The sequence below is a fragment of the Brachycentrus maculatus genome, unplaced genomic scaffold (genome assembly GCF_059751285.1).
Source record: "Brachycentrus maculatus isolate JH-2025_06_01 unplaced genomic scaffold, ASM5975128v1 h1tg000536l, whole genome shotgun sequence".
Taxonomy (NCBI): Eukaryota; Metazoa; Arthropoda; class Insecta; order Trichoptera; family Brachycentridae; genus Brachycentrus; species Brachycentrus maculatus.
Window position 1 is genome coordinate 207,658 of NW_028281282.1, and position 19,000 is coordinate 226,657.

Sequence of the window (19,000 nt, forward strand, 5' to 3'; positions counted from 1 at the left end):
AAACGCATTACCTTTCAATAACTCTTTTCTTTTCAAAGCCATATATTTATTTCGGAGAAACGGTGTTTTAAGCAAAAATTTCAATTACGTAAAATGTTAGCTGGGTTTTTCGTCAACATATATATATATATATATATATATATATATATATATATATATATATATATATATATATATATATATATATATATATATATATATATATATATATATATATATATATTTATATATATATATATATATATATATATAAATATATATATATAAATATAAATATATATATATATATATATATATATATATATATATATATATATATATATATATATATATATATATATATATATATATATATATATATATATATATATATATATATAATAAAAACCCTTATCCGCACCTCAATGGTGCATAGGGCACTGCGTCATATAAACGCAGTGTTATCTCGATCGTTTACACATGAAGGAAAGGTGATCAGCCCTCCGCTTCAGGTACCAGTCCAAGGTTATATTGAATAAATATGACAGTGAAAAATCACTTATATTTATTTTATCCCCCCTGGGAATCGAACCTGGGACCTCCACAACGGTTGCCAAGTGTGCTGACCATTACACTACGGAGGCGATATATATATATATATATATATATATATATATATATATATATATATATATATATATATATATATATATATATATATATATATATATATATATATATATATATATATATATATATATATATATATATATATATATATATATATATATATATATATATATAGATATATATATTCTTATGCCTTTGAAAAGAAGAGAATTATTTATAGTTGACAAAAACGCATTTATTTATTGATTTGGTGTTTAATTTGTTAAACTCCATTTTAATTTATGTATTAATTGTTAAATCAAATACAGATTTTTTAAATCTACTAACTTGTATTTATACAACTTTATACAAATTCATACAACTTAGTAGACTGAGAAAATCTATGTTTGATCGAAAAACATAAAAACGCAATTATTTGCTAAATCATTTCCAATTTCACCTTTCCCCCAATTCAATCACAGTAAAGAGCCCTTGATGTAGTTTTTTTTTACAAAAATGGCGCTATATAAATTATCTAAAATATTTTTTTATTTCTTATATTTTATTATATTATAGTTCACAGCCCTATGTTTAAACACGAGTGGTGTCGGATTTGCTCGCTCCTAGAGTTGCATTACGATTCTAGCTACAGTATGTCTCCTTACACAGAGAAATGATGCAACTCGGCTTGTTTGCGCTGACACAAACACACACGCTGTTGGCCATATCACATTTTTGCTCATATATCGCTCACTCCTTTCAACAACGTCATTCATCAAAATCGACAATTTTCAGTTGTGCGTGTTTTCGGAATGCCCTGAAAATGTACTATATCCCAGCAAAAGCGGCATATTTTTAACGTAATATTTACCCGCTACAGGGCAGAAAGTGTTGTATTGTTTAATTATTTATATTTTTCAAATGGAGAAAAATCGTTCAGGTTTATCTAAAAATATGTTGCACAGTAAAAAGTTCCATAAGTGGCTTGATATTTATTTTTAATACATTGTATTATATCTTTAAACTTTAAAAACGTTCTCCTGAATTTTTTTTAAATTTATTTATGACGTTGTTGAAAGGAGTGAGCGATATGTATATATTATATGACCATGATATGTGAAATGTATGAAATATGTGAAATATGAAATATGTGAAATGCTACCGTTCTAGAGGTCCCGGGTTCGATTCCCACAGGAGGGATCAAATAAATATGAGTGATTTTTCACTCTAATATTTATTTAATATTACCCTGGACTGGTATATACCTCAAGCGGAGGGCGGTATATATAAATACACATGTATTGTTTGTTCTTCTTTTTCAAACCCTTATCTGCACCCGGATGGTGCATAGGGCACTGCATCATATGAAAGCAGTGTTTTTTTTTAATCGTAAGCACATGAAGGCAATGTGGTGATCACTTTTGCGCTTCAGGAACCAGTCCTGCCAGAGTCACGTCAAATACATAAATATTTGATGTAAAATCACCAATATTTATTTGAACCCTGGGAACCGAACCGTATATTGTAGATTATGTAGCAGAGGATCTTTTAATCCATACCACGTTTTATTGATGTTCTAATGGTGATATGAGGAAAGAACGCATGGCTTATACGTGTATAAGCACGATTGAGACATCACACATCCCCGTTCATCTCCGCGTTCGACTTCAAAGCAGACCCCGCCGCTTAGCTAAGATTAATTTGAGTGGTCGCTTTGTTCCAGGATGTCGGCGAAGTGGTGGTGAGGAGGGGGGGAGAGAAGAAGGGGAACCATGGAGTTGGGAGTGATGGGAAATTCCATCGGAGATTCGGCAGCTGCCAAGTCCGTCCTGGCCGAGACGATACAACTGGGTGAGTCCATTTTATAATTGGTCCAAATATTCTACCTGGCTGAGTCCATTTTATAATTGGTCTTAATATTCCACCTGGCTTCATCCTAACTTATAGTCCTTGTAGGTTGCTAGAGGCAGCTCTTCTCGTCCACAGGTTGTAGGTCCTTCTGTCATGGACATCGTCACCTAGGCCATGTCTTTGAATCATGTTATCTTTCTGCAGCATCCATGAATTCTTTGCTCTTCCTCTTGATGTCGTCTTTATAGGTTGCTAGAGTCAGCTCTCCTCGTCCTCAGGTTGTAGGTCACCTAGGTCTTGTTTTCAAATCACGTTATCTTTCTGCAGCATCCATGAATTCTTTGGTCTTCCTCTAGATGTCGTCTTTGTAGACTGTTGGAGTCAGCTCTCCTCGTCCTCAGGCTGTAGGTCCTTCTGTCATGGACAACGTCACCTAGACCATGCCTTCGAATCATGTTATCTTTCTGCAGCATCCATGAATTCTTTGGTCTTCCTCTAGATGTCGTCTTTGTAGACTGTTGGAGTCAGATCTCCTCGTCCTCAGGTTGTAGGTCCTTCTGTCATGGACAGCGTCACATAGGCCATACCTTCCAATCACTGTGTCATGAGATTGATAAATATATAAAGGAGTTACAAAAAATTGAGTAGTGTGGTCTTCAATCATGAATAGAATTATAAATATAATTAAAATGTAACTTTGTTTTAAAATCACTATGAATATTTTATTATAACTTAATTATGATGTCTACCAGTTTCGAAGCTAACCGCTTCTTTATCAAGACTGATTAATACTAAAACACTATCTACTTAACAATATTCAAAATATTTTGACGGTTAGGGAAAGAAGCTTGGGTAGATCTCAAGAGGCTTTATTTTTTTGTGTTGATTGGCAGTCACAGTCAAAAAGGATCAGGGATGTTGAGTGATTGGAAACATATTTGATAACGGACTTTTAGTAAAATCATTTACTTGTGTTAGTTGTTGGTTGTAAATTATTATTAATTGCCTTTTTAATTTCTAACATTTCTAATAAAATAATAATAAACCCTTATTAGCACCCCAATGGTGCATAGGGCACTGTGTCATATTAACGCAGTGTTATCTTAATCGTTTACACATTGAGGAAAGGTGATCAGCCCTCCGCTTCAGGTACCAGTCCATGGTAATATTGAATAAATATTACAGTGAAAAAATCACTTATATTTATTTTACCCCCCTTGGGAATCGAACCCGGGACCTCCAGAACGGTAGCCGAGCGTGCTGACCATTACACTACGGAGGCGGACATTTCTAAGTAATCTAATTTAAAATTATAAATGTTGCCCGTGTGTAAAGTGATCACTTGACCAGCTTAAGACAGGTCGTAAGTCCTGTAAATACCCAGACTTCCATATTCTTCTTCATCTATGTTGAGATGTCAAAAAAATCATTTTAACTATCAAGTGAAAAAAACTCGATATAAAATTGTTATTTTATTATACCACTGCTGACAATTCGTCGGCAGTTCTCGTCAGAACTTCGGGACGCGAATCTGACTTGGGAGAATGCGAGGGAGCTGGCAGCCGACAGAAAAGCCTGGAGACAGTTTGTGGACTCCATATGCTCCATCTAGGGAGCGGATATGGTTTAATAATAATTATATTATATGCAATTTCACCAAGAAATATCAGTACAAAACTTAAAGTTACACTCTGTTCCCAGCATTCGCTCTCATTTCAAAATCTTTATCAATCTTTCCATCCCTAGAAAACATACTATTTTATCGTCGGTATTGAAGTTAAATGGATAAGGAATGCGTATTATTTTGTTGACACTATTAGGTTCTAGGATTTTAATTGGACGGCACCAGTTGTCTCGTTCACTGACTACTGGAATGTTAATTATTACCACAGAACAAATTAGAAGCGAGATTCTAGCAAGTGCCATACAAATTCATTATTCAATCGCGCTGTGCGTCAATCTGATGAGAAAATATGACCAAACCATGCTATACAGAGTCATTGCCATTTTAAAAATGGTATGAAACAGTTCCGTGAAACAGTGGAATAAATGGAAAGAAGGGGAAGAGGCTTATATCCAGCAGTGGAGGACAGATCGCGCATTAAGAAGATGAAACAGTTCAAGAATCTTGATCCTTCCAGGCTCCATCCCAACTTATCGTCATTGTAGACTAATGGAGTCAGCTCTCCTCGTCCTCAGGCTGGAGGTCCTTCTGTCCTAGACAACGTTACGTATTATTTTTTGACATCTCATCAAAGATGAAGAAGAATATGGAAGTCTGGGCATTTACGGGGCTGACGACCGTCATAGGCTGGTTTAAGTGATCACTTTACACACGTGTAACATTCACCAATTCTACCCATTATTGACAACCACACTACTCAAATTCTTGGAAGTTCTATATATATAAACCAATTTAGAAACCTTGTTCTTGAATCACTAGAACTTCACTAGAGACATCTATTGGTGAGATGTAAAGAAGCTCTTTATTAAGCAGAAACTCTTATATTAGTACGTAGGTTGTGCCTTCGAATCATGTTGTCTTTCTGGAATTCTAAGTGTTTCTCTAGATGTCTTTCGAGGAAGATCCATGGCGATCGCCTGGTTCACAATATGATCAGGTACTCTGCGTCATATGTGCCCATACCATCTCAATTGCCTTTCTTCTACCTTACTATTTGATGCCTGTTACAGCCAGGCTTCCACGGATGCGGTAATTTTTTTTATTTTGTCTCCAAGGGACACTCCAGATGACCATCATCAGAGTAGTCAGCAGAGAAAAACAGCACAACTAGTAAAAAAGTTAATGGCGGCATATTAAAAGGCGTAAAACAGGGTTGTGTAATGCCACCACTCTCGATTAATCCACAAATGCACAGATAAATTATTATTTTTTAGGCGAATGTGGATCGTATAGAAGCAGAGGAAGGACCGGAGAAAGATTAGCATGCTCAAGTTTTTCAAATACTGACTTAGAAGTCAAGTTTAAACACAAGTTTCGAGAACGACATGTGTTCTCAAGATTTTGAATGTGTCCAAATACTTGTTCACAAGTCTAGACTATCTCCAATTTAGGGAGTTTATTTAAAAAAATATCTCCTATAATTAGAGATAGTACAGATTTGTATTTAGTATTTAGACACATTAAAAATTTTGTGTTCAAATTAAGGTGTTTTAAAAAAATCACTTATAAACTATCGGAATAAAATTCGACGCAATTCTCGTTTCCCAGGGGTCCGAGAGAACGGAGAGGGGGCCGAGGACGGGGTCGAGTCTCCGGAGGGGCGCTCCGCCCCCCGCGCGCCCCCGCCGGTGGCCCCCCGCGGCAAGTACGAGCCCCCCGCCGGCCACAAGCTGGTGCTGGTCACCAGGAACAAGGACAGCAGTCGGCCCAAGCTGTCCCTGCTGCCCAACCTCTTCGATGGAGGTAGGTTGGCTTGCGAAAGCAAAAATGTTATGGTGTGATTGCGTCGCTAGCTAGTCAGTGGTCATAGGTGTATATAAGATATATGAGATTTTCGGTCTAGGAATTATTTGTTTGAATAATTGAGTGGAAACGATGCTACATTACTACTGGAAATTATATATGTGTATATATATTTTTTATTTTTTATTTATATAATATATTTACATTTTTATTTGTAACATATAATAATAAAAATAATAAAACCCTTATCCGCACCCCAATGGTGCATAGGGCACTGCGTCATATAAACGCAGTGTTATCTTGATCGTTTACACATGAAGGAAAGGTGATCAGCCCTCCGCTTCAGGTACCAGTCCAGGGTAATATTGAATAAATACGACAGTGAAAAAATCACTTTTATTTATTTTACCCCCCTTGGGAATCGAACCCGGGACCTCCAGAACGGTAGCCGAGCGTGCTGACCATTACACTACGGAGGCGGACATATATATTTGTAACATATAAGTATATATATATATATATATATATATATATATATATATATATATATATATATATATATATATATATATATATATATACATATATACATATATATATATATATATATATATATATATATATATATATATATATATATATATATATATATATATATATATATATATATATATATATATATATATATATATATATATATATATATATATATATATATCTATATATATATATATATATATATATATATATATATATATATATATATATATATATATATATATATATTTATATATATATACATATATATGTATATATATATATATATATATATATATATATATATATATATATATATATATATATATATATATATATATATATATGTATATATATATATATGAATATTTACTGACTTTTGATTTGTTGTTCGCCTCCGTAGTATATGGTCAGCACGTTCTGGAGGTCCCGGGTTCGATTCCCAGGGGGGGTCAAATAAATATAAGTGATTTTTTCCCTGTAATATTTATTCAATATTACCCTGGCTGGTAGCTGAAGCGGAGGGCTGATCACCTTTCCTTCATGTGTAAACGATCAAGATAACACTGCGTTTATATGAAGCAGTGCCCTATATCTTCTCCCAACTCTTATACGCACTTAATGGTGCATAGGACACTGCATAGTATTGACTGCATCGTTATCTTGATCGTTACTTGCATGAAGGCAAAGTGATCACTCCTGCGGTTCAGGGACCAGTCCAGGGTAATATCAAATAAATGTTAGTATTATAATATTATTTTTTGACATCTCATCGAAGATGAAGAAGAATATGGAAGTCTGGGCATTTACGGGGCTGACGACCGTCATAGGCTGGTTAAAGTGATCACTTTACACACGTGTAACATTCATCAATTCTACCCATTGTTGACAACCACACTAATCAATTTAATTCATTTAATATATTTACATTTTTATATAAAACATTGTACATTTGAATCATTTATACATATGGAGACCTTCTATATTTCGATTCGCTGTGCCTCTCCATAAAAGAGACTATGCTCTTGTGCTTGGAGAGGGACTTACACTCGTGATTTAATGTTATATAATAAAAGATATAATAGTTTTTTTTTAAATATTTTTTCAAGATTTAAATGTATAGAGCTTTAATTTTTTTCTTAAGTATTTTTATATCATCTATTTTTTTTTATTTCCTTAGGGAATTTATCAAATTCATGAAAGTTCTATATATGAACTTATTCAGAAACATTGTTCTTGAATCACTAGAACTTCACTAGAGACATCTATTGGTGAGATGAAAATATAATATAATGGTTTATTAAAAAAATCGTCATAAACTTGGTCACCACACCTAACTTAAGTCAGCAAATGAAATTATTATTATTTTTTGTCATCTCATCAAAGATGAAGAAGAATATGGAAGTCTGAGCATTTACGGGGCTGACGACCGTCATAGGCTGGTTTAAGTGATCACTTTACACACGTGTAACATTCACCAATTCTACCCATTACTGACAACCACACTCATCAAATTCTTGAAAGTTCTATATATATATATATATATATATATATATATATATATATATATATATATATATATGAACTTATTCAGAAACATTGTTCTTGAATCACTAGAACTTCACTAGAGACATCTATTGGTGAGATGAAAATATAATATATTGGTTTATTAAAAAAAATCGTAATAAACTTGGTCACCACACCTAACTTAAGTCAGCAAATGAAATTATTATTATTTTTTGTCATCTCATCAAAGATGAAGAAGAATATGGAAGTCAGAGCATTTACGGGGCTGACGACTGTCATAGGCTGGTTTAAGTGATCACTTTACACACGTGTAACATTCACCAATTCTACCCATTATTGACAACCACACTACTCAAATTCAATAGATGTCTCTAGTGAAGTTCTAGTGATTCAAGAACAAGGTTTCTAAATTGGTTCATGTATATAGAACTTCCATGAATTTGAGTAGTGTGGTTGTCAATAATGGGTAGAATTGGTGAATGTTACATGTGTGTAAAGTGATCACTTAAACCAGCCTTTGACGGTCGTCAGCCCCGTAAATGCCCAGACTTCCATATTCTTCTTCATCTTTGATGAGATGTCAAAAAATAATATGAAAATAACTCCTGTAATTGGAGACAATCCAGATTTTGTGAATAAGTATTTGGACATACTCAAAACGTTGAAATTATTATAGTTGCATACTTGTAATTTCACAATACTATTTTCTTTTTTATGTAAATGAATGTCTCGTCACGGGTTTTGCCTTGTGAGAGGTGCATCAAATAAAACGAGTACCATATTTAAAAAAAAAAACAATCTTTTAAGTGTTCCGCCGATAAAACAGTGTGCGATAAAAAAATCAAGATGGCGACGTTACATTAGTATTGTGAAATACATACTTGATCATCTCAAAGTGTCGATTCTTTGATTTTCTCGAGTCTAATATAGTGAAACATATTAATATTCTTTTTAGCTTGTAACATGTGATTTTAGAATTAAATTAAAACTTGATTTAAATGTGTCACCAAGTTTCTGAACGCGTGGTTCGCGACACAAACTTTATTTAGGACTGAATTGTACATATAAGTTTACAGTTAGGAATCTAACGATAGACAGTAATATTTTATTTATTGTTTCGGCATTAACTTTGTGGTAAGACATGTTACAATAATTAAAGAAAACACTTCGTTTTTTACCACTTGAGTTTTATTATAGACTACATGTTTCAGAAGTTAAACTTCCATCATTCAGGTCTGTATAATAACAGATTATACAGACCATGTCTGTTATTATATAGACCTGAATGATGGAAGTTTAACTTCTGAAACATGTAGTCTATAATAAAACTCAAGTGGTAAAAAACGAAGTGTTTTCTTTAATTATAGACAGTAATGTCTCCTTTTCCTACATTTGCTACAGGAACGGTGGAGGTAAATCTTACATTCGCTATTTTTATTAATTTATTTAAACTTAATATACAGAAATTAAATAAATACATTGGTAGGCTTATTGATAAACGCAATATCTTCCAACCAACCAAAAACAGACTAGTGATATTGGTCAAAACGTTTGATACCATATATAGCTGTTTGCAATCAGAGGGTAGATAGTACTTGAACATTAAAAAAAACGAAAATTACAAATTGATGATAATAAGGAAGGCAATGGAAAAAGGGAGTTTAGGGAAGGAGGTAGAGGGAAAACTAAGGGAGGAGGTTGGATGGACAGTTAGGATTCTAGTGATAGATAGTAATGTCTCAGACGTTTCTTAAAAGTTATAAGAGAGGGTGCTTTTGTTTACGCGGAGAGGTAATTCATTCCATAGTCTGGCCGCTTGGACAGAGAAGGAATTGATGAAGAATGATGTGTTATGGCGAGGAATGGAAAGTGTTCTTTCTTGGGAGAGACCATGATCTGAGAGGTATAGAAATTTTTACCAGGTATTTAGGTGCATTTGTTTACATTAGGTGTAATTCATTCCATTGTCTGGCCGCTTGGACAGAGAAGGAATTATTGAAGAAGGAGTTATAGTTGAAACTATTTGGTTTTAAATAGATTTATATTATCCACTGACACTTCGTGATGGAATTGCATTTTTAATTTATTATTAGATTAAAACCAATATTTTTAGCTTTTCCACTTTTTTATTTGACCAGCGACCGGGTTTCGTCGTTACCGACATCATCAGACTGGTCTGATGATGTCGGTAACGACGAAACCCGGTCGCTGGTCAAATAAAAAAGTGGAAAAGCTAAAAATATTGGTTTTAATCTAATAATAAACTATTTGGTTTTGTTTCAGCAGTCGACGAAGCCACCAAGTTAGCAGGCGTGGTACCCAAGAATGGCAGCAAGGCGGTCCAGGGGGGCGTCCAGGGGGCCGTCCAGGGTGGCACGCAGGGGGCGCATGGCACGCCGGGGGGCTGCAGCCAGGGCTCGTCCTCCACCCCGGGATTGGACGATGGCTACGGCTCTTCGAACAGCTCGCCTCACAGCTCTGGTAAGTTCATACTGCAATTTTGTTCAGTTATACGTCCAATTTTATTTAGAATAAGTCCAATTAGGTTTGTTAAACATCCAATTTCGTTTTTAAAACGTCCAATTTGTTTTGTTAAACGTCCAATTTGGTTTATAATACGTTTAATTTGGTCTATAATACGTCCAATTTCTTTTTTTAAGTCCAATTTTGTTTATAAATGGTCCGATTTGTTTTGTTGAACGTCCAATTTGGTCTATGATACGTGCAATTTGTTTCGTTAAACGTCCAATTTGGATTATAATAAGTTTTATTTAGTTTGTTAAATGCCCGATTTGATTTTTAAAACGCTCAGTTTGATTTGTGTGACGTCAATTTTGGTTCGTAAATAGTCCAATCTGATATCGCTCATTCCTTTCAACAACGTCATAAATCAAAAAACTTAATTTTTCAGGAGAACGTTTTTAAAGTTTAAAAATATAATACAATGTATTAAAAATAAATATGAAGCCACTTATTGAACTTTTTACTGTGCAACAGATCTTTTTAGGTAAAACCTGATTTTTTTTTCTCCATTTGAAAAATATTAAGTATATTTAAAAAAAATAATTAAACAATACTTTTTCTTTAAAATTCAAAAACAACACTTTCTGTCCTGCAGCGGGTAAATATTAAGTTAAAAATATGCCTCTTTTACTGGGATATAGTACATTTTCTAGACATTCCGAACACATGCACAACTGAAAATCGACGATTTTCGATATATGACGTTGTTGAAAGGAGTGAGCGATACGTAAAACCAAGTCCAATTTGATTAGTATAAACGTCCAATTTAATTTGTTAAAAGTCGAATATGATTCGTAAACCGTACAACTTAATTTGCAAGTTTGATTTATCATATCGCTCACTCATTTCAAGAACGTCATAAATCAAAAATCGTAAATTTTCAGTTGCTCATGTTTTTATGGAATGCCCAGAAAATGTACTATATCCCAGCAAAAGAGGTCTTTTTTAATTTAATATTTACCCGCTACAGGACAGAAAGTGTTGTTTTTGAATTTTAAAGAAAAAGTATTGTTTAATTATTTTTTTAAAAAATCCTAAATATTTTTGAAATGGAGAAAAACCATTTAGGTTTTACCTAATAAGATCTGTTGCACAGTAAAAAAGTTCAATAAGTGGCTTGATTTTATAAAATACAAAAACAACACTTTCTACAGGGCAGAAAGTGTTGTTTTTGTATTTTGAAGAAAAGGAATTGTTTAATTATTTTTTTAAATATCCTAAATATTTTTCAAATGGAAAAAAACCATTAAGGTTTTACCTAAAAAGATCTGTTGCACAGTAAAAAAGTTTAATAAGTGGCTTGATATTTATTTTTAATACATTGTATTCTATTTTTAAACTTTAAAAACGTTCTCCTGAAAAATCAATTTTTTTTGACGTCCTTGAAAGGAGTGATTGACATGTCCAATTTGTTCTTATAAAACGTATAATTGGATTTTATAAAACGTCTAATTTGGTCTGTCAAACGTCCAATTTCATTTGTCAATCTTCCAATTCGGTAAAACGTTAAATTTGAAATGAAAAACTTTTTTTTTAAATATCATTTTCCACGTTGAAATATGCTCATTTCATGGCAACCCTTCCCCGCGGACTGTCAGGTGACATAAAATAGTACCTACTTTCCTACAATCAAAATAATCTATTCAGACGCGTCATTATATCGCTTTTATGCCCTTCAAAATGTATAGAACCTATCGGCCCTCTCGAGATCTCAACAAAAGGGATCCGGCTGACATTTTTATAGGAAAATAAATATGCCTCGACCCAAATATTCCATTATATAGCTTTGTTAAGTTAAAATATCACGACATACTTCAATTTTTCAGTAAGCAGCTTATTATTACGCCTTTACGTTATATTGTATTTAATAAAAAAGTTGTCCTGTCCGCCTCCGTAGTGTAATGGTCAGCACGCTCGGCTACCGTTCTGGAGGTTCCGGGTTCGATTCCCAAGGGGGGTAAAATAAATATTAGTGATTTTTTCACTGTAATATTTATTCAAAATTACCATGGACTGGTAGCTGAAGCGGAAGGCTGATCACCTTTCCTTCTTGTATAAACGATCAAGATAACACTGCGTTTATATGACAGTGCCCTATGCACCATTTGGGTGCGGATAAGTGTTAAAAAAAAAAAAAAAAAAAAAATTCTTAAATACAGCCCTGGCCATATGTATTAGGCACCCCCCACAAAATTGATCTTTGTCAAACGGAAGGAATATCTAATTTAACGTACTCAACCTATAAAGGGTTGTATTAGACTCGTTTTATGTTTATAACAGCCGATATAATTAATATTTTCATTCATCATTTTCTTTTGGAAAATTCGCCTTAGAAAAAAACGATGTTTTCGTAAGTTGGCAATAAATGACGTCACATAAACGAAGGAGTTATTTTAATGTTGGTGTCATTGCTAAATTATTCGCGGCTCTATTTGTTGATGTCTATGGTCCGCTAAATTTGTGATTTTGCTATTTTTTTTTAAATAATATTTGTCATATTGTCAATTATGGGTTTTTATTATCTAAATTTTTATTATTTTCTTAAGTTTTCAAAGTTTTTTGATTAAATTTATGACCTGGTTCCAACTCTAATGCATGGAAGTGAAACATGGAGTTGGCAAAAAAATAATGAAAGTAGACTGAATGTCGAAATGCGATCTCTCAGAAGAATGTGTGACAAAACGACGTATGATAGACGTTCGAATAGTGAAATAAGAAAGGAATGCAATGCTGAGTTAAGCATTATCGATAAAATTAAGGACATGTGGAACGAATGAGTGAGGAAAGAACGGTAAAAAAGTTTATGAAGGTACTGTAATTGGAAAAAGGTGCAGAAGAAGACCGAAAAAAACTCGGCACGATAAGGTATGCCAAATACTTGAAAGCGGTCAGGTAAGCAGTCGGTATAATCGGCGGGTATGTATAAAGAGATGCAAATGAACGTGGAAGAGGCTAAGAATGTTTGCAAAGACAGAGCGATGTGGCGTTGTATTCTCTCTGCCTACCCCAGCGGAGAAGCGGCGTGATGGTCAGTTAGTTAGTTAGTTAGTTATATCGAGGTTTTACTGTATGTACAAATCAATGCGTCTATATCTTTTTCCTGAGTGAATTTTCACCTTTTCGTCTTATCGACTTTGGCTTAAAAATCCTTAAAAGTGTGAAGCTTACGGTCGGATTACACCAAAGGGTCGAATGGAAGTATTAAAGGGGTAGGAAAGGGCCCTATTAGGGTCCAGTAGACTCATCATCCGGGCGAAAACAGATCATCTAAAGTTAAAACAGAGAGACGAGGAAAGCGACGGGGTGAATAGAAACGGTCTAAAACATATTCTTACTTACTATATTCAGACTTCCATATTCTTCTTCATCTATGTTGAGATGTAAAATCAACAATATGAAAAAAAAACTTCTATAATTGGAGATAATCAAGATTTGTGAACAAGTATTTGGACACACTCAAATTGAGTGATCAAATTATAAGCTTAAATAAAATATGATAAGCATATTTTCTGGCGTTTCTCATGTCGCTCACTCTTTTCAACATTGTAATATATCAAAAATCGACAATTTTCGGATGTGCATATATATTTTCGGAATGCCCAGAAAATTTACTACAGTATCTACTCAATGAATTAGGGCCACGCAGAATTTCGCGCAATTTCTCAATTCAAACAGGAATAACTCAGAGAAAACCTTGAATAAAACAACATTGAATTTTATTTACACATGAACACTTTATTACGCTTTAATTATGCATATATTTTCATATAAATATAGTTAGTATTTAGTATTTCCACCTTTGGCAGAAATAACTGCCTCAATTCTTTTTGGCATACTTAAAATGCACTGTTTTATCATGTTTTTTATTTCTTCGTCTTCTGACCAATTTTTTTGAATATTTTTTTTTAGACAGTCTATTGTCGGATTTGGAAATGAGTATACCTTATTTTTTAACATGCTCCATACGTTTTCTATAGGATTATGGTCCGGAGAATTTCCAGGCCAGGGGAGCAAAGGCAGATTTTTGTTAGACAATAATTTTATTATTGATTTAGCCCGGTGGCAAGGTGCCCCATCCTGCATGAAGGTGTATGGACCTTCTGTTGGGTCGAGTGTATAGTAGAAGGGAAATAAAATTCGTTCGAGGACCTGCTTATAGGAATTTTGGTTCATTGTTCCTTCCACGAAAAACAACGGCCCAGGTAAATTGTTAATAATACATGACCATATCATTGTTGCAGGGGGGTGTTTGATAACTTTTACCACACAGGCCTCATTGTAACGTTCCATTGGTGTTCTTCTGACGAATCGACGGCTCTCTGTCACGGCTTCTAACCGGCACTCATCACTAAAGATGACCTGAAAAATAATGAAAATTTTAGTTTAATTCAAATATATAAGTTTATTTACTAAAATGATATGTTGAAAATTCAATTTAAATAAATACCTTTTTCCAATCATCTACCGAGTAATTTCGATGTAGCCTGGCCCATTTTGATCGATCCGCTTTCATTCGTGGTGTCAATTTTGGTACTTTTACAGGGCGCCTGCATTTCAGATTTACTTCGTAAAGACGTCGCCTCAGTGCTGATACCGATATATTTATATCCTCTTCTTCCAATTTTATTTTTAATGTTTTTGCTGATGCACTACAGTTTTCTAAGGCACTTTGAACGATTTTTCGATCAGTTCTCGGTATTGTTTTTCTAATCCTACGACAGTTCTTTCGCCGATTGCTGGTGGCGGGTGACTGATTTTTTATTGATTTTGAAATTCTGTCCACTGTTTGACGAGAAACGTTTTCTTTTTTTGAAATTTCTCTATTAGATAGTATTCCTAATTTCAGTAGCACTATAACACTAGACTTTTTTTCCTCAGAAATGTCTTTACTTTTTCCCATTTTGTCCTTTTCAAAAAAAACACTTGTGTTTACAAAAAATTTTTATACTTTATGAACTAAAATTAAAAATTAAGTTTTTTTCACTAGACACGATATTTATATAACCTCTTTGAACAAAACAACAATCAGAACTCAAGAAACTTCACTAATAAATGAGATAGGACTATTTTTTGAACTTTCAACTATCTGTCTACCTGTGCTAATTAGGGACCTTTCTCAGAAAAAGGGTTTGAAATTTTGTAAAGGCTTAAATAATCCAGGTATATTTTACATATTATTGAAGGTAATATACATAATATTAAATGTCAATAGAAAACTTAAAGTATTTATGTAAAATAAATATAATAATCCAAAAGATTTCAGAGTATTCAAAAAAATAATGGGTGGCCCTAATTCATTGAGTAGATACTGTATATCCCAGCAAAAGCGGCATATTTTTAACTTAATATTTACCCGCTACAGGGCAGAAAGTGTTGTTTTTGCATTTTGAAGAAATGGTTTTGTTTAATTATTTTTTTAAATATATATTTATATAAAACCCTTATCCGCACCCCAGTGGTGCATAGAGCACTGCTTCATATAAACGCAGTGTTATCTCGATCGATTACACATGAAGGAAAGGTGATCAGCCCTTCACTCCAGGTACCAGTCCAGTGTAATATTGAATAAATATTAGAGTGAAAAAATCACTTATATTTATTAAACCCCCCTGGGAATCGAACCCGGGACCTCCAGAATGGTAGCCGAGCGTGCTGACCATTACACTACGGAGGCGGACAACTCAATACTCAATATTTTTCAAACGGATAAAAAACCTTCAGGTTTTACCTTAAAAGATATATTGCACAGTAAAATGTTCAATTAGTGGCTCGATGTTTATTTTTAATACATTTTATTATATTCTTAAACATAAAAAACAATCTCCTGAAAAATCAAGTTTTTTGATATATGACGTTGTTGAAAGGAGTGAGCGATGTATGTGATTATAATCCAGAATTCATACAAATGAAAGAGTTTGGCTTACTAAAAAAAGCTTCTTTATCTCACCTTATTTTTCATTATTATTATTTTATTACTATTTATTATTATTTTATTGATTTATCATATCGCTCACTCCTTTCAAGAACGTCATAAATCAAAAATCGTAAATTTTCAGTTGCTCATGTTTTCGGAATGCCCAGAAAATGTACTATATCCCAGCAAAAGCGGCAAATTTTTAACTTAATATTTACCCGCTACAGGGCAGAAAGTGTTGTTTTTTCATTTTGAAGAAAAGGAATTGTTTAATTATTTTTTTAAATATCCTAAATATTTTTCAAATGGAGAAAAACCATTTAGGTTTTAGCTAAAAAGATCTGTTGCACAGTAAAAAAGTTCAATAAGTGGCTTGTTATTTATTTTTAATGGATTATATTATATTTTTAATCTTTAAAAACGTTCTCCTGAAAAATCTTTTTTTTTTTACGTTCTTGAAAGGAGTGATTGACATGTCCAATTTGTTTTATAAAACGTCTAATTTGGTCTGTCAAACGTCCAATTTCATTTGTCAATCGTCCAATTTGGTAAAACGTTAAATTTGAAATGAAAATCTTTTTTTAAATATCATTTTCCACGTTAAAATGTGCCCATTTCATGGCAACCCTTCCCCGTGGACTGTCAGGTGACATAAAATAGTACCTACTTTCCTACAATCAAAATAATCTATTCAGACGCGTCATTATATCGCTTTTATGCCCTTCAAAATGTATAGAACCTATCGGCCCTCTCGAGATCTCAACAAAAGGGATCCGGCTGACATTTTTATAGGAAAATAAATATGCCTCGACCCAAATATTCCATTATATACCTTTGTTAAGTTGAAATATCACTACATACTTCAATTTTTCAGTAAGCAGCTTATTATTACGCCTTGGGACGTTATATTTTATTTAGTAAAAAAGTTAAAAAAATTTAAAATACAGCCCTGGCCATATGTTTTAAGGCACTCCCCACAGAATCATTGTCAGACGGGAGGAATATCTAATTTAACGTACTCAACCTATAAAGGATTGTATTAGACTGGTTTTATGTTTATAACAGCCGATATTATTAATATTTTCATTCATCATTTTCTTTTGGAAAATTCGCCTTCGAAAAAAACGTTGTTTTCGTAAGTTGGCAATAAATGACGTCACATAAACGAAGGAGTTATTTTAATGTTGGTGTCATTGCTAAATTATTCGCGGCTCTATTTGTTGATGTCTATGGTCCGCTAAATTTGTGATTTTGCTATTTTTTTTAAAATAATATTTGTCATATTGTCAATTATGGGTTTTTATTATCTAAATTTTTATTATTTTCTTAAGTTTTCAAAGTTTTTTGATTAAATTTATGACCTGGTTCCAACTCTAATGCATGGAAGTGAAACATGGAGTTGGCAAAAAAATAATGAAAGTAGACTGAATGTCGAAATGCGATCTCTCAGAAGAATGTGTGACAAAACGACGTATGATAGACGTTCGAATAGTGAAATAAGAAAGGAATGCAATGCTGAGTTAAGCATTATCGATAAAATTAAGGACATGTGGAACGAATGAGTGAGGAAAGAACGGTAAAAAAGTTTATGAAGGTACTGTAATTGGAAAAAGGTGCAGAAGAAGACCGAAAAAAACTCGGCACGATCAGGTATGCCAAATACTTGAAAGCGGTCAGGTAAGCAGTCGGTATAATCGGCGGGTATGTATAAAGAGATGCAAATGAACGTGGAAGAGGCTAAGAATGTTTGCAAAGACAGAGCGATGTGGCGTTGTATTCTCTCTGCCTACCCCAGCGGAGAAGCGGCGTGATGGTCAGTTAGTTAGTTAGTTAGTTATATCGAGGTTTTACTGTATGTACAAATCAATGCGTCTATATCTTTTTCCTGAGTGAATTTTCACCTTTTCGTCTTATCGACTTTGGCTTAAAAATCCTTAAAAGTGTGAAGCTTACGGTCGGATTACACCAAAGGGTCGAATGGAAGTATTAAAGGGGTAGGAAAGGGCCCTATTAGGGTCCAGTAGACTCATCATCCGGGCGAAAACAGATCATCTAAAGTTAAAACAGAGAGACGAGGAAAGCGACGGGGTGAATAGAAACGGTCTAAAACATATTCTTACTTACTATATTCAGACTTCCATATTCTTCTTCATCTATGTTGAGATGTAAAATCAACAATATGAAAAAAAAACTTCTATAATTGGAGATAATCAAGATTTGTGAACAAGTATTTGGACACACTCAAATTGAGTGATCAAATTATAAGCTTAAATAAAATATGATAAGCATATTTTCTGGCGTTTCTCATGTCGCTCACTCTTTTCAACATTGTAATATATCAAAAATCGACAATTTTCGGATGTGCATATATATTTTCGGAATGCCCAGAAAATTTACTATATCCCAGCAAAAGCGGCATATTTTTAACTTAATATTTACCCGCTACAGGGCAGAAAGTGTTGTTTTTGCATTTTGAAGAAATGGTTTTGTTTAATTATTTTTTTAAATATATATTTATATAAAACCCTTATCCGCACCCCAGTGGTGCATAGAGCACTGCTTCATATAAACGCAGTGTTATCTCGATCGATTACACATGAAGGAAAGGTGATCAGCCCTTCACTCCAGGTACC

The 19,000-nt window shown here is 33.5% G+C and overlaps 1 protein-coding gene across 1 annotated transcript in view; it reads left to right on the forward strand.

The window, feature by feature from the left end:
• The first annotated feature begins 2,360 nt into the window (after positions 1-2,360).
• The window catches only part of LOC148301605 (sodium-dependent noradrenaline transporter-like), a 60,499-nt gene continuing 43,859 nt past the window's right edge, over positions 2,361-19,000 (forward strand). The window contains exons 1-3 of the mRNA XM_088272998.1: positions 2,361-2,439; positions 5,672-5,866; positions 10,214-10,411. Of these exons, the coding sequence (XP_088129124.1) occupies positions 2,361-2,439; positions 5,672-5,866; positions 10,214-10,411 (472 nt within the window). The remainder of the gene's footprint in view (positions 2,440-5,671; positions 5,867-10,213; positions 10,412-19,000) is intronic.